Source organism: Theobroma cacao, chromosome 7 (genome assembly GCF_053813885.1).
Source record: "Theobroma cacao isolate CCN51 chromosome 7, ASM5381388v1, whole genome shotgun sequence".
NCBI classification, from domain to species: Eukaryota; Viridiplantae; Streptophyta; class Magnoliopsida; order Malvales; family Malvaceae; genus Theobroma; species Theobroma cacao.
In genome coordinates this window covers 35,649,767-35,665,549 of record NC_142645.1, presented here as the reverse complement: position 1 = coordinate 35,665,549, position 15,783 = coordinate 35,649,767, and the positions used below count along the sequence as shown (strand labels likewise).

The 15,783-nt window shown below is 33.1% G+C and overlaps 2 protein-coding genes and 1 long non-coding RNA gene across 3 annotated transcripts; all 3 read right to left on the bottom strand.

Moving 5' to 3' along the window:
- Positions 1 to 6,462: 6,462 nt before the first annotated feature.
- Positions 6,463 to 9,483, bottom strand: LOC18594926 (proton pump-interactor 1-like). The gene is made up of 8 exons (XM_018124373.2): positions 9,433 to 9,483; positions 9,029 to 9,315; positions 8,585 to 8,770; positions 8,353 to 8,484; positions 8,043 to 8,207; positions 7,757 to 7,951; positions 6,870 to 6,968; positions 6,463 to 6,756 (listed from the first exon to the last, which is right to left on the bottom strand). The coding sequence occupies exons 2-8, from the start codon at positions 9,311 to 9,313 to the stop codon at positions 6,502 to 6,504; spliced, it is 1,317 nt and encodes a 438-aa protein (XP_017979862.2). The 5' UTR covers positions 9,314 to 9,315; positions 9,433 to 9,483; the 3' UTR covers positions 6,463 to 6,501.
- A 968-nt stretch (positions 9,484 to 10,451) lies between these two features.
- LOC148761834 (uncharacterized) lies at positions 10,452 to 12,524 on the bottom strand. Its single transcript, XR_016027539.1, has 2 exons — positions 11,819 to 12,524; positions 10,452 to 10,705 (listed from the first exon to the last, which is right to left on the bottom strand). It is a non-coding gene; the product is annotated as an uncharacterized LOC148761834 (long non-coding RNA).
- Positions 12,525 to 13,911: 1,387 nt separating this feature from the next.
- On the bottom strand, positions 13,912 to 15,542 carry LOC18594923 (small ribosomal subunit protein eS19x-like). The gene is made up of 4 exons (XM_007022626.3): positions 15,364 to 15,542; positions 15,087 to 15,177; positions 14,812 to 14,995; positions 13,912 to 14,194 (listed from the first exon to the last, which is right to left on the bottom strand). The coding sequence occupies exons 1-4, from the start codon at positions 15,445 to 15,447 to the stop codon at positions 14,122 to 14,124; spliced, it is 432 nt and encodes a 143-aa protein (XP_007022688.1). The 5' UTR covers positions 15,448 to 15,542; the 3' UTR covers positions 13,912 to 14,121.
- Positions 15,543 to 15,783: the final 241 nt, after the last annotated feature.

The following is a 15,783-nucleotide window of genomic DNA, read 5'->3' as shown; positions in this document are numbered from 1 at the left end:
GAATGCTTGAGGAGTATAGGATGCATTTGGAAAACTATCTCTTCCTAATTTTGCTACTTCGATAGCACCAATAATACAATTCTTAGGCAAAAGAGAGCTAGTAATTTTGAGAGAAACAATATCTCGACAATTAATGTAATTCAAGGATGAGGCATATAAAGAAAAAGCTTTAACTTAATAAGGGTCTTATACAAGATAACTATTACAGGTTTTACACACATGCAAGTGCATGTGTCGCACAAGTAATATAATAGCAAGTAAATATCGTCTTCATAGGGAATTATATCTAAATTCTTGCTAAATATTAAAATTGGCCACCCTAATCTTATCCAAGTAAATCTAACTTGAAAATTAATAAAATTAAATTAAATTAAAGTAACAAGGCTAAACTAAGAAATTAATGTTAAAAATTGATAGACGATTAGTGAAATAGGGCCTAGGATTGTGGAATTACTCTTTCATTTGAATTTACTCTTCCTCTTTATACTTATATCAATGGGTTGGTTGCTAGCTTAGAGCCTAAAATCATCTACAAGTCTCTATCGAGATGTTGTAAACATACCTATTATAATTAATTCTCCATATGCCTTTGTAAATTAATTAAGGTAAGTTCACTAAGCTTATGCTCTAAATTTGGTTATACATGATAGTTAAGTATATTTCTATCCTAAATACTAATCAAATCACCTAAACTCTAAATGAAGTGAACACATGCTATTTAAACTTTTGATCTATTCTAAACTCCCTTTGTAAAAGTTACATTTAGAGATCCAACTCAATCTAATTGTTGATCAAGCAATTAGAATTAATAAGCATAAATTTGAAATGAACAACACAATACCTATTAACAATAAGTAAAAGAGAGTTAAAATATCCAAACTACATGAATAGCTCAACCATAATCCTAGGAAACGATATTTAGTTCATTGTATTTTCAACAAACATCATCCACAAGAAAAAAAACCATAAATACATGAAAAGAAAGTGAGAAAAGAACAAATTTAGAGAAAGAAACAAATCTCAACAGCTTTTTGAGCCTTGATCTTCATTTCTTTCTTCTCTTTTCTTTTTTTGTTTATGAATTTTCTTTCCTCTAAAGGGCTGTTGTGACCTCCTCTGTTGAAAACCCATTTAAAATGCCTTCTATATGCCTCCTTTAAAGCCTTGGAGTCAAAAATCAAGAATTGCACATTTTAAAAACCCCGTGTTGGCACTGCGACGCTGGGTGGCTAGTACTACAGTGCCTAGCTCTCTATTTTGAGTGGGGGACATGTCTTCCTGGCTCTTCAAGCTGCCTAGTGCAGAACTGCGGCAGTCAGGCTACTTTTAATGTGATTTTGACCATGTTCCAATCGGCACTAAGCAAAGTGATAAACATAAAAATTGTAGCCCTTCTTTTAATATTTTCAAGAATCACGTTGAATGGACTTTTGTAGCTTGAGTTATGTTTGAAATACCTCAGCATATTTGGTGAAGTCTGCACCTAACTAACTTGTATAATTCCTTACCACTTGACCCCTTTTTTTTTGGGGACCTTAAAAACATAGGAACTAAATCATCCATTGCTAAAAATAGGCATTTTTACTATACAAATGAACTAAAATAACTTGAAGTAAACTAGGTCAATCATGTGTTAACTAATTAAAGAAAAACGAAGAAACTACTTAAAACTTTGCCTAAACTCAATGACTTAGCCATTTTATTAATCAAAATATGACAAGATAACTCTTTATAATAGAGTTATCAATAACTTTAGAAGAAGAAAAAATGAAGAGGTTGACTCTCCCCCACCTTTCTCAATCCCACCAAATGGAGTGAGAGTGCTTCTCCATTAATAGATTAGGGATGCACTTGTGAAATTACCCTACGTTTCATAACAACCAATAGCAAAAGAAAAACCCAACCTAAGATAATGTGACTATTATCAAACGATTGGTCATTTACTTGATAAATATAGAGATGAGTCTAGAATACTCCATAAAAGGGCACAAACAATAGAGGTACTAATTAGCACTTGCTTCTTGATGTGACTAAATGACACTAGCAAGTGTACTAATCATTCAAGCAATAAAGAGATAAGTAAGATATCGTTCCCAACGAGGATTGATAAAAATATGCAAATAAAACGATCAAACTAAAAATGTTATTTGAGAAATCAAATATGAGAGGATATGGTGAATTAAATCTACTTAAAGACTAAACAAAAATCAGCAACTAACAAAATTAAATATGGGTGAAAAATATAAAGAGAATTCCTATGAAAAGCAATGTTAGGTGTTCAATTTCACCTACAGCTATACAGTCAAGAGAATTAACAAAATAACTTTCAAACTTTATAATTAATGATATGGTAGAATTCCCTAATGTCTTAATTATCCATATTTCATATCTAATTAACTACCTAAAATATCCTTAACTTCAAAAAACCATATTTCAGGTTTATTCTAGATTAAGTCAATTTAAGGTGCATTAGGTTTTGTGGAATCCTTTTCGATTAAGTTTCTCTATTCAATTAGAGCTTAAACTGACCACACAAATCTTTTAAGATCCCTATTCCGTTACTTTTATTCAATTTATGGCATGTACAAAACTTTTAAGGTTCAATTTATCATTCAAAAGTCCATCACACACAACTTTTCTATTTGATTACAACTGCTTAATAAAATCTCAATCAAAATAATAAAAGATATTAAAATCAACAGAACATGCTCTTTAAGAAAAATAAAGATCCAAGAATTATTCCTAATGAAATTCTCAAGCATAGGTTTGGCTACATCTCCCCCTAACAAATAAAAATTTACTCCATAATAGAATATAATAAACATAAAAGAGTTTTGGAAGACATCACCATAATCGATTACAACTGAGAAAAAGAAAAAGAAGAATAAATTTTCTTGATAAAATAATTCTGCAAGCTTTCGACTACCTTTCTTTCTTTCATTCCTAGTGACAGCAAGGGCTCCTCCTCCTAACTCAAAACTCTATTTTTTTCTTAGGGCATTCTCTAAATTTCGGTTTTCCCTTTTCTCCTACTTAACAGCGACTTAAATAGATAGCCCAAGTTGTTCATTGCCATATGAACTGTATCCCAACTAAGAGTTTTAAATTAATTAAATTAACTTATGACTTGTGATAAATCCTTCATGTAAACCTCTACCTCAACTTGAATTCCACCAAATCACATTACCAATCCACTCATCAAATTGAATTAAATATGGAGTTTAAACATTTCCACTTTCACAATCCTAGCACCATTAGAATCCATAGGATTTAAAACTCATAATTTTATGAGGATAAAATCAATTCAAAGCAAATTAGCAAAAGCTCAACCAAGTCTCTTTAAATAAAATTTAAATTCAAACTTGACCGTATTTAAATACCAAAAAATAAAGCTGGCTTGTAATTCTCAAATTTGGCTCACATTGTCCAGCAACTTGTGACAAATATTTCCCCTTGATCCCGTTTGAATTGGGTAAAATGGTAAACATAAGAATTATAGCCTTATTTCTTAGCTTTCCAATGCCTCTAGAATCACGTTGTTTGAACCTCAAAGAAAAAGTTTTGCACAAATTACTAAAACAAATCTGAGAGAAGAATTTGCCAAAAATAACACCAAAGCAACTTACCTTCTTTGACCCACACATGGTTTCTCTATAACAAAGGCCAAATGGCCTGAATTTTCCTTTGGAAAAATAGTGCTTTGTAAATTAATTGAGCCCAATACTTTTCCATCACCTTGGCCGAACTCCCACTTTTATTAGGCCCACATAAATTTTCCCTAAATTGCCATGGTTGTTTCTGTTTTAATCTGGCAAGGAAAATGAAGTATCTAAATCGCATTAAATAGATATAATTATTCTCTAAATTCTATTAAATATGGTGTAAAATATGAATATAAATAGGACTTATCATTACCACTCATGTATGATACTTTTACAATGTTGACTCTTAGTTATTTTATGTATTAAATTTGACATTTCAAAAGAACAAGAAATTCATTTTTAAGTAGTAAGCTTTTTCGCTCAAATTTTGACAACAATGATGTTATGCACTTAGCTGTTAACTTTATCACTCATTTCTTGATCATAACTTGTTATTCATAAATTAATCGCAGCTTTTATTCTTTACTTATTTAAAGAGTTGAACTAATCTCCTTCACAATAGATTGAGAGGTAACCTCTCTTATATAAAGTTTAAAGTTCCTTTTTGGTCACATATAATAATATGAAAGGTGAACAATATGTAACATTTGTTATGAATAACACTACTCATACTAACCCACAAAGGGCGTGTCCATGGAATATTGGCAATCAGAAGTCTACTTTCAAAATAATTTGTTGAATATGTGCTCCATGAGTGCCGAAAGCACTACGGAGTGTGTATACCAACTTTTCTAACGCTAAGTTAGAACTTACAATAGCAACCAAGCTAACTTAAGCTTGATTAATCCCCTTAGAGTGCCTCGCACACTCTAAGTAATCAAGGAATACAAATATGAAGAAGTACCTATGATCACTAACCTGATCTGAATGGTACAAGATGAAGTGCTAAACTTTATTACAAAGATTGGAGTGAAATGCAAGAAGAATGAAGAGAACCTTTATTATTTTTGTGCTCTTTTTGTTCTTAGAAGCATCTCATAGCCTTCTTAGCCATTGGAGATGTCTTTTATACGTGAAAAATCAACTCTGATGGATGTTGACAGCTTTAGACCGTTGAAAACAGTTTAGAATCCTTTCTAGCCATTAACTTGTCTTAAGAATTCTCAGACTGTGTGTTTTTAGCTAGCTAACCATACTTCTTAATCAATTAAGTCTTCTCTGTCTTGCAATCAAATTCTCTGAAAGTGAACTTTTAGCTGGCTAACCATTTATCTCGCAATCTGCTTTACTCTATTAATCGATTAAGTAAGTCTTTAACCGATTAAGAGCTTATTGTTTTTGAAACAGCCAATTTCACTTTTGGATTTTAATTGAGTAACTCTCTTGGTTATCGGACTAAGAGACTTCTGTTTGTACCTTATTTGTAACTTCTTATTTTGATGAGTTTTGATGTTTGCTTTATAGTAATTAATTTATTATTGACATACACTTTTATCATGCACACTCAAGTAGTATATTTAGAAATTAATGAATGAGAATATTTTGTTATCATCAAAAACTTATGGACTCAATAGTTTGGACCCTAGAGCGAAAGTTATGCACAACTTACTAAAACAAATTTGAGAGAAGAACTTGCCAAAAATAACACCAAAGCAACTTGCCTTCTTTGACCCACGCGTGGCTTTCTTTATAACAAAGGCCAAATGGCCCAACTTTTCCTTTGGAAAAATAGTGCTTGGTAGATTAATTGAGCCCAATACTTCTTAATCACCGTGGCCCAACTCTTACTTTTATTAGGCCCACATAAATTTTCCCTAAGTTACCATGGTTGTTTTTGTTTTAATCTTGCAAGGAAAATTAATCAAATATGTATGTAAATCACATTAAATAGACAGAATTATTCCATAAGTCCTATAAAAATATGGGGTAAAATATGAATATAAATAGGACTTATCACTTCCCACTCATGTATGATACTTTTACAACTTTGACTCGTAATTAGTTTATGTATTGAAATCTGACATTTCAAAAGAAAAAGAAATTCATATTTCAGCCGTAAGCTTTTTCACTCTAATTTTGACTACAAAGATGTTGTGCTATTAGCTGTAAACTTTATCACTCATTTCTTATCATAGCTTGATATTCACAAATTAGTCGTAGCTTTTATTCTTTCCTTATTTAAAGGGTTGAACTAATCTCCTTCACAATAGGTTGAGAGGTAACCTCCCTTATACAAAGTTTAAAGTTCCCTTTTGGTCACATATAATAATATGAAGGGTGAACAATGTGTAACATTTATTATGAATAGCATTACTCATACTAACCCACAAAGGGCTTGTCCATGGAATATTGGCAATCGGAAGTCTACTTTCAAAATAATTAGTTGAATATGTGCTACATGAGTGACAGAAGCACTATGGAGTGTGTATACCAACTTAATCAAAAGCTAGAGCAAAATGACTCCGAAGCTTAGCCAAATGTACATGGAGTCCTTTGAGGAGAAGTGAGGAAACATAAGAGGAAAACTACCAAGGGAAAGAGGTTCACATGTTGGGCACAACTAAGTTGATGCGTTGCCTTATAAGGAACAGGAGAAAGCCCACCGATCTTACCGACATCAAGTCAAAAATGAGATAAATATTCACATGTAATATTATTATTATTAATAAACATCATTCCTTTGTGATTGATTTGTTCATTTAGGATGATGAAGTACCCTTAACCGATTACAGACATCATTCCTTGTAAACGGTCCCGATCGACAGAATTTCTTGCTACGCATGGCTCCCCATCGAACTTTCTTCTAAACAAAATATATCTTAATAATATGAAAATTTAATAATATTTTATAACACAAGAAACAATTGAATTACAAGCACAAGGGAAGAACACCAAAGCGTTACATATTATTTCTGATATCAAAAACAATAAACAAAGCTAAAAGACTGGAAACTGAACGAATAATTAATAATTTATTCGCTTCAGTATCTCCATTTACATGTGCTGAATCCTTCAAAAGAATCGGTCCTTCGTCATCGTTCCTAACCCGTCCATCCCTACCCAATTCACGATTGTCAAGTGAAGGTAAGATTGCTTTCTCATAACTCACTCTGAAGGCTTGGCTACTGTTCCACCGGGACATGAACTTATCAACCTGATTTAAGGTTAGGAAAATAAAAAAAAAGATATATAATTGGAAACTGCACGAATTAATTAAAGTTTCAAACCAGATTTACTGACAATTAAGTTAATTTGGATTCGACAGACCTGCCTGCGAGAGAGTTCCTCAAGGGCTGCCACATCTTTCTTTCTAGCAAGGTCTCTGGCATTGCTTAGCAAGGAAAGATATTCGTAGTAGTTGGCTTTCTGAATTTAAGTGACAGGAAAAGGAAGGATAATATTATTTTGTTTTCCACAGAGGGAATTTAAATCTAACTCTTATGTATTTAACAAAGAATAATATTAATTTGAGTCATACTTGTTTAAATTGAGCGCCATATTGTGTATCGAAATCATATTTTTTAGTATCTAAGTATCAATTATCATATTGTATCATAAGATACGGTAAAAGATTTTAAATTAATTATAAACAATATTTACACATGTAAAATAAAGAAAAAAATTAAAAAAATATTATAATTTTTAATAGAACTAAAGATTATAAGATGCAAATTGAAAAGATAATTATTTTTTTAATTTAAACTTTTAACGTATTTCTTAACAATATAGATTTTTAAATAAAATATTTTTTTATATTAATTTATTAATTAAAAAAACATTTATCATGTTAAAATTAAAAGGGAATTCAGTTTTCCTTAATATTTTCTTATTTAAAATATAAAGATTCAAACGCATAAAATATAATTTTTCAGATTTCATTTAAAAATAAAATAAAATTTTTAATAATTAATTAAAATTAAATTTATAAAAAATTATATCGATTGTATCATACGATCCACTTTGTATTATAAGAAACGTATAACATATCATACGATATGCTTTTGATATTTAATGATATTGTTTTCTACTAATATCATGACGTATCTTACGATTCGTATCGCGTATCATACTATAATAATAACTATAATTAGAATTATATATATTATAATTTATTTTTTATAAATTTGAATATATAAAAGATACATATACCATACCGCTTCTTCGCATTGGTTAATCGTACTGAGAAGGAACTCGTACGCTTCTTGCTTTCTCTGGATTAGGCCCTGGAATGTCTTTGACAAATCATTCATTTCTTTGTCCACAGCTTTAAGTTCGTCCTCTAAGCACTTAATTTCAGCCATCACTTCACAACATTCCGGTCTCAAAATCTCTGGTATCTTATTGAGAAGCTACAATGGAGATGATGGTAATATCGTAATTAGCAACTTGGAGAAGGAGAATACTGTGGAAAAAGGATGGATCAAGTCAAGATTATTTTACTCTAACTTGCTCGTCTATGGCCTTTTTGGAACTTAAAGGGTTCCAAATGTTTCCCTTTGAAGCCGCATCAGCCATAGCTTTCTGTTGTCTTTCTTCAATCTGCATGACACCTTCGAGTATCTGTACAAACTGTTCTTTGTTTCTGCTCATACTATACCAGAAATACTGCCTCAATAGTCCCCAAAAGCCAAAAGAACAATTAAAATTTAATCAATTAAACCATCCGAAGTAGCATTAAGGCAAGAATGTATATATATATATATATATATATATTTCTATGTAACTGAGTTTCCAATATCTCTTAGCTTACAGCACGATTGTTAATCTCTCTCCCCAGAAAACTTGAATTTATATCTTTCTGTTGGACATTAGGGATATCTGTTGAGAGCTGCTCTTCATTAGCCAAATTGTTGCTTCCATGTGTCACCCAGACGCGTGGACTCTGGAGAAAAGAAAACCCAAAAGTGAATGTATGTATATCATAATTCATAAACTGAAATAGTAGAGCTCAAATTTAACCATCAATCGCTGCTTATTCTTACATGAATACCACAGTCTCTTGGAGAGTTAGAGCTAGAGCTAGTGGCTCCTCCTCCGCGGACATTAAGCTTCTCCAGAGCCGCCTGCAGAAAATCCACCATCATTGTCTTCCATTCGATGCCGCATTCAAGTACAGCACTGCGATATCTTAGCCTTTGCAGTTGTGAATTGACAGCTTCTCCACGTGACTGTTGAGTTGAGAATTATGTCCAACATGGTGCATGGATAAATTTATATGAATTAGTTGTTTTCTCTTTTTGGATAAAAATATCGACTTTAATATATTTTATAATTTAAATTTTTTCATAATATGGATTTTAAAAATGTTTAATGCCTGTCTAACTAACAGAAGTGTAATGCCAAAGAGAAAAAATTCATAAAAAGTAAAATTACAAATAAAAAAAAGTATACATGTCTGTGGTGCATACATGTCTCTTGATACGTACCACGATTTCCTGACGTTTGTCATCGATCAGAATTTTCTTCTGTTGATCCAGTTCTTCAGACTGCTTCCTGGCCCATTCGAATTTGGAATGTTCTTCTGGGTCTTTGTAGGGCCAAAACTTGACAAAATAGAATTGATGGACCTTTTTAGAGACACCATCTTCATTCAAAACAATGCCATGAGGCTCAATTCCACCTTCATGCAATTCCAAGCAATCCACCCTCCCTTCATCTCCAACTGCTGTAGGAATTGGCCTCCAATTGCCTTTCTCAGGTTCTTTAGCCATGCCTAATTATTGCCTATGCTTAGCTACAGAAACGCAACTGCACTGGGGAACGTTGAATAGCAATTGAAAGGCAAGCAGAAATTAAAATGGAAGTGTAGAAACAAAAATCAAAATCTTACCTTCAATGGACTGATATGGAGGCTTCCCCTCTGGCTCTGGCTTCTCTTGAGATGGACACAATGAAATGCAACTTTAAATAAGATGACTATCATATTAATAAACTGGTCCGCTTCAAGCGTTCTTGCACCCCAAGCCAAGTTGGTCAACGGATCAGCATTACTACATTTTAAACTAATAAAATCAAATTATATAGGAACCCGAGACAACATAAAAAACAAACCCGGAGAAGCATTATGCACTTCAGAATATATTTAATTAAATACAATGTTGACTTTTATTTTTTCTTCTCAAAGTTTTAAAATATGAAATATTAATGCCACGAAGCAATGTATCAAGACAAGATTATACTTTCTGTCTTCTAAATTAGACCACCCTTTGTCTAATTTTGATACAGCTCCTGCTGTCGGCGGGTTTAGCTCCTAAACTCCGATTATTTCGCCTAACAATTTGGTTTACTGGTTTTTCTTTATCGAACTTACATTTATAAATACAAAATAATAATCATAATTAGTATTAAATAATATAAGAAATCAACAAAATATATAAATCAATTAACTAATCGATATTTAGTTAACAAATTCAACATAAAATTGGATCAATTTCATTCATGATGAGACTTATAACCTGTTTGGCTTAGCTTTTTTTTAACTTAAAAGCTATTATTAAGCTCTTATGAAAAATAATAGCTTTTTGAATTAAGTTAAAATTGTTTGGTAAACTGTTTAATAAAATAAATTATATAAGCTATAATTTCGGTTAAGATTACCATAAAGGGTATTCATGCCATCTTCAATTACCTAATAAGTTATAATATTATGCTTTAAGTTTATATATAATTTCATATATTAAAATCGAAAAAATCAATCAAAAAAAAGGAATAACTTTCAAACTTGTATAATAGTAATAATATTATATTTTTGTTGATCTAACAAGCAATCTGTAACGACCCCCTCCTTTGTGGCTACGGGCATCCGAGACTTTTAAAGAATTTTCGCTAAGTCCGGAACAAGCCTCATTTAAAACTTTCGCTAGATTCATTAAATACATATAATCACATGCGAAAGCAAATATATAAAAATTAAACTACTATCTACTCCATTCAAAATAATAACAATCCACGTTTATGAGTTGACAACATTTTTCAACATATAGCAAATTTCGTTTTAACATAACACTAATCAACGGAGTGACTCAGAGCGGGGCCAAGAGATGCCTTTCCTACTCTGCGGTAGATCGTATGCATCGATGGTTACACGTTAAACTGATCTCTCTCTGCAAAAAGGGAAAATAAGAGGGGTGTGAGTCTTATAGACTCAGTGATAATCATCGACCCCGTGAACAGGCGAAGAGAGGAAACAAACATAAAGGTGGAATGTTTATAAACTCAGGAGTAAGAGTAGAAAATACATTCCATAAAAATGAGAGATTTTATTTTATACCTTGCAATTCTTAAAAATAATAATTTCCAAGCAAACATGTATGAAAACAGTTGTATTTAGGATGCTAGAAAATATTTCAACTCCGACATCCAATCAACATTTAATTCAACGGCAAGTGAAAAATAAAAATTTTCATATATTAATGTCATGCATAGTGAAATAAAAATCTACAAGTGAGCATCTTCCTTGGGTAGGTTTACTATAGCTCTTAGGCTTACTCTCTCAGATATTATCACCTACTCGTGGGAACTGCCCACACCACAAGATGAATCGGGGCTTCAGGTCCCCTTTTTTACGTACTCGTGGGAACTGCCCACGCCACCAGATAAATCGAGGCTTCAAGTCCCCTTTTACCTACTCGTAGGAGCTACCCATGTCACCAAATATAAATCGAGGCTTCAGGTCTCCCTTTTTACAAACAAATATCGATATTCGAAACTTTTTACTTTGTGCACAAAGACCACACTTGACCTGGTGTGGTAACAGATCCTACCCAGAGTATCTCGATCACGTTAAAATAAAATTATTATAATTTAATACATTAGCAAAACATCATAGTTTGTAAACAATATAATTTTAAATCAATGTTGTACATATTCTATCTCAAAACATGATATATTTACCAAATCAGCATGCTAATTGAAATAAATAATTTATCATCAACTTCTATGAATCAAACAAAGGCCATTGCCCTAAATATCTCACAAACTTGCAAGGTATGATTTTGAAGTGAAAGCCAGTCAAAGGTTTGTTTCCCCATCTTTAAAACCATGTAAATAAATATTTTTATATATTATATAAAAAAACGAATTTAAAATCTTTGTCACAAATACAAATAACATACGGCTTTCTACCAACTCATGTTGTCCATAATTTGATCAACTATCAAATATGACATATATATTATATTATAGGGACATAGTTTTGAAATTTAGCACCCACTCACCTCACAGTAGTGAGACGCTGCTTCGCTATTATTTCACCCTTTACTTAGATATTCTCTATTCCTTTTCGTTTTTTTTTCTTCTCCTCTGTCGCTGCTCTTTCTCTCTTTTTTCTTCTTTTTCTTTTTTCTTCTTTCTTCCCTATCCTTCTTCTCCTCATCGCTGCTCCTTCTCTCTTTTTTCTTCTTCTTTTTTTTCTTCTTTCTTCCCTCTCCTTCTTCTCCTCGTCGCTGCTCCTTCTCTCCTTTTTCTTCTTTTTCTTTATTTTCTTTCTTCCATCTCCTTCCTCTCCTTCTTCTCCTTGTCCCTGCTCCTTCTCTCCTTCTCCTTCTTTTTCTTTCTCTTCTTTCTTCCCTCTCTTTCTTCTCCTTGTCGCTGCTCCCTTTCTTCTTCTCTTTCTTTTTCTTTCTCTTCTTTCTTCCCTCTCTTTCTTCTCCCTCGTCGCTATGCTCCCTCTCTCTTTCTTTTTCTCTTTCTCTTTCTTTTTCCTCTCTCTTTTCTCTCCCTCGAGCCCCCTACTTTCTTCCTTCTCTTTCCTCTTTTTTTTCTTCTTCTATTTTTCTTTCTTTTTCTTCCTTTTTGGCAGGTTCACTTTTCTTTTTCTCTCTCCTTTCTCCCTTATCCTTTTTGGCCGGCCCCCCCTTTTTCTTCTTCTCTTTTCTTCTTTCGCTTCTCTTCTCTTTTGTCTTTTTATGAGTGCGGCATCACACAATCAGACCATATGCTTCAATTCTAAAAAAAAAAAAGAGAAAAGAAAAAACGATTATTTAATATTAAAATCTTTTTTGGTGAAAAAGAGAAAATTTTTAAATAGTATCTGAATGCAGTTTTGAATTTTAGATTTTTTTTTCTTTTGATCTTCGTAAGATAAAAAAAAATCTAAATTTTTATATTCTGTTGTTGGGTTTTCTGTTTTTTTATTAGTTTTTGTAGGGAGAGATAAAGAAAAGAGAAATCGTGATTTACGTTGAAAAATGGTAATTTGCAAAAAGAATAAGAAGGGAGGGAGATTAATTGAGAGAGAGGTATTTATTAAAAATAATGTGTTTTTAAAAGAAGAGAAGAAAAAACTCCTCTCTAGAGCTTTGTTTTAAGCTTTTTTTAAAAAAAAATTTGTTCTTAAAAAATAGTTTTTTTTTAATAAAATTTCTCAACAGATTATGTTTGGCCTGACTTTTGCTTTTAAAAAGTAGATAAGCTGAAAAAAACCTAGGCCAAACATGCACTAAAACTTGAAACTTCAATATTTCAGACCTTTTCTAGTCCATGCTGCTACTGTGCAAGTCAGTAATCCAGAGGTCAAGCCTAAGAGAGATTTCAAGTGCTGGAACATCTGGAAATCTCCCCACCAATATATTCATCCATTAAACGAAAATGTTCACTATCCCTTTTGTTCCAACTGTTTGTGCATTGTCCCTCACATATGTGCCTTTTAAGGCTTCGCTCTCTCCTGCAAGCATCGAGGTTGTCTGCAGGGATTACCAAGGGTTGGAGAAGGCAGAGGATGAGAGTTGAATGCAGCAACCAGCAGTGTGTTTGAGTGAAGTGGAAGCTTTGTTGGAAGGAGTTAAGATGGCTGGTAATCTGGTAAAGGCATGCTCACTGTATTTTTCAAACATATTTGAGAAAATCTTTCATCAGTGGTGAAAGATACAATATCCTTCCATTTACAAACGAGGGGGAAATAAATTAGCTACTGGATTGCAAAGTGGGCTATTCATTGACCCTTCGTTGGGTTTCCTGCCCTCTTCAGTGTACTGCCGATACGTACCGAAGAGTAACCTGGACCCCCCTAAAGATGATGTTGAATACTACAATTGAGGATTTTTTTTGGGTTATGAGTATCCTCTAAGTTTTTCTTGATGCAGAGCAGCTGTTATGATCAGCCCTCAGATAAATTCGTGCATGCTGTGTTTATACAAGTGGTTCGGATCCTATTTAGGCTTAAGGCATTGGTCGCAGTGCTAGCATGCACCGTGAGTAGGAAAAAGGACTCGTGCGGTTTTAGTATATTAAGAGGATTGATAATGTTCTAGCCCATAATCGAACTAAATGAACATCTCATGATAGGGAACTAGGATGGTTCCAACGTTACTTAAAACACAAACAAACAAGCAGATTAGCCATTTATAGAACCGAGCTTTAAAAAGAATTCAAAATTGATGGTCACAGTAAACAACCAGCATATTGGATTTTAAAATAAAAAGTCATATCTAAGTACCAGAAGACCAAACAGAAAATTGATTAACACAGCCTCCTATAACAGCTCTCATTCAAACAACTAAATTTCTGGAACAGACACTTCTCAGTGGGCAACTGCAATCCTTCCAGCTACTTGGTCCAGATCACGTTGGCCATTAGATGTGATTCTCCTACCACTGATCAACAGTGTTTAAGTTGATGTTAACAGATGACAGATTATTCTCAAAATTCAATAATAATAACTAAGAAAAAAAGAAACACAAAAAATTCTTTCAAAAAAAAAAAAAAAACGAAACATTGATATCTAACATTGGAATCATTCTGACATGGTCTTGCTATGATCCTACGAATGTAACATAAAATTTCTTAAAGTGATTAGGGTTTAGGTTGTATATTAAAAGTCATGTAGGATAAAGTTATATCAGAGGTTTTGTTCCTTCTTTTTTAGGTCTGCAGTTCAAACATTATACTTTACCGCAATTTATTGCTATAAACCTCAAGACTGTTACAGGGAATTTATGCACACACATTCATGATGCATGATTCCCCATGATACCAACCCAATTGAAGCATTGCTATTTTGCAAAGAAATAGTCCAACAGGCCCCCAACTAGATAAGGTAATTACATAAGCAGAACCCAGTCATATTACATGTATATTTTCCTTCTGAACAAAGAGGCAAATTCTTGAATGACACTAGCCAGATGTTCTCTCATTTACTTTCCAACAAATCACTAATGCCAGCAGCAATCAGAAATTATGAAGGAAAACAATATTACTTGAGAAAACTCACCCTTTGGGATCAATATCAATGATGTTCACATTCTGCAATTGCTGAAGAATGTGACGAGCAACAGATCCACTGCTCTTGCAGAAATGGCGCGGGCGACTTCCATTTCTCTTAGCCCCTCCGTAAATCCTCCGAAAGGCACCAACACCAAGACCTCCCCTCAGGTATATTTTCCTTGCCATGGAAGCTACAGAGTAACAGAATATGGCGTCCATGAGAACATAAATATGCAAACAATGGCTCATTCGGCAGATTAATAAGGTAATAAATTTACATACCAGCTCTGATAAAGTACCAATCAGGGTCATAGGGAGGAAGCTCCTTGAGTTTACCAGTCTTCACAATATCAGTCCATGGAGGAAGCTCGATCTGGGTTATTTTTTGTGAGAAAGAAAAAGCAGATTAACAACTTGACATTTAGGTAAACCAAAAAAGACATGTTGGATTCCACAAGTTCAGCTAGACAGTAGTTGCATCTCTAACAATCAATATTTAGGAGTAAAAAAGCAATTTGTTAACAATTGAGAAGTGGGAGGAAGTAAAGAAAAGAAGAACCTTGCCGGAGCGCTTGAGATGGGCGGCGTAGGCCTTGACGAAGTCGTGGGGGGAAACGTCCTTCACTGTTCTCGCTGCCTCCATTTTCACTCTTTATCTGCTTCGGCAGAGATCGTTGCTTGGCTGCGTCGCGAGATGTTTTTTGTGCGGCCGCGTAGGACGAGAAACCTATATAGGATTCAGAGGGGACTAGGGTTTTAAGCTGCTCACATGCCTTATTTAAATTACCTAAATACCCCTGCTAACCACCCAGAACTTTTTTAAAAAAAAAAAGTTTCAAAGATCTTTTGCTTTGCTTTGTTTTTAAAAACGTTTTCCATTTTCATTTTTAATTTTATTTTTTGGAATTTATTTTATTTGTTTGGAGAAAATGCTTTTGGACGGTGAAAACAAAAGTTGGTTTCTGAGAATGCAATGCAA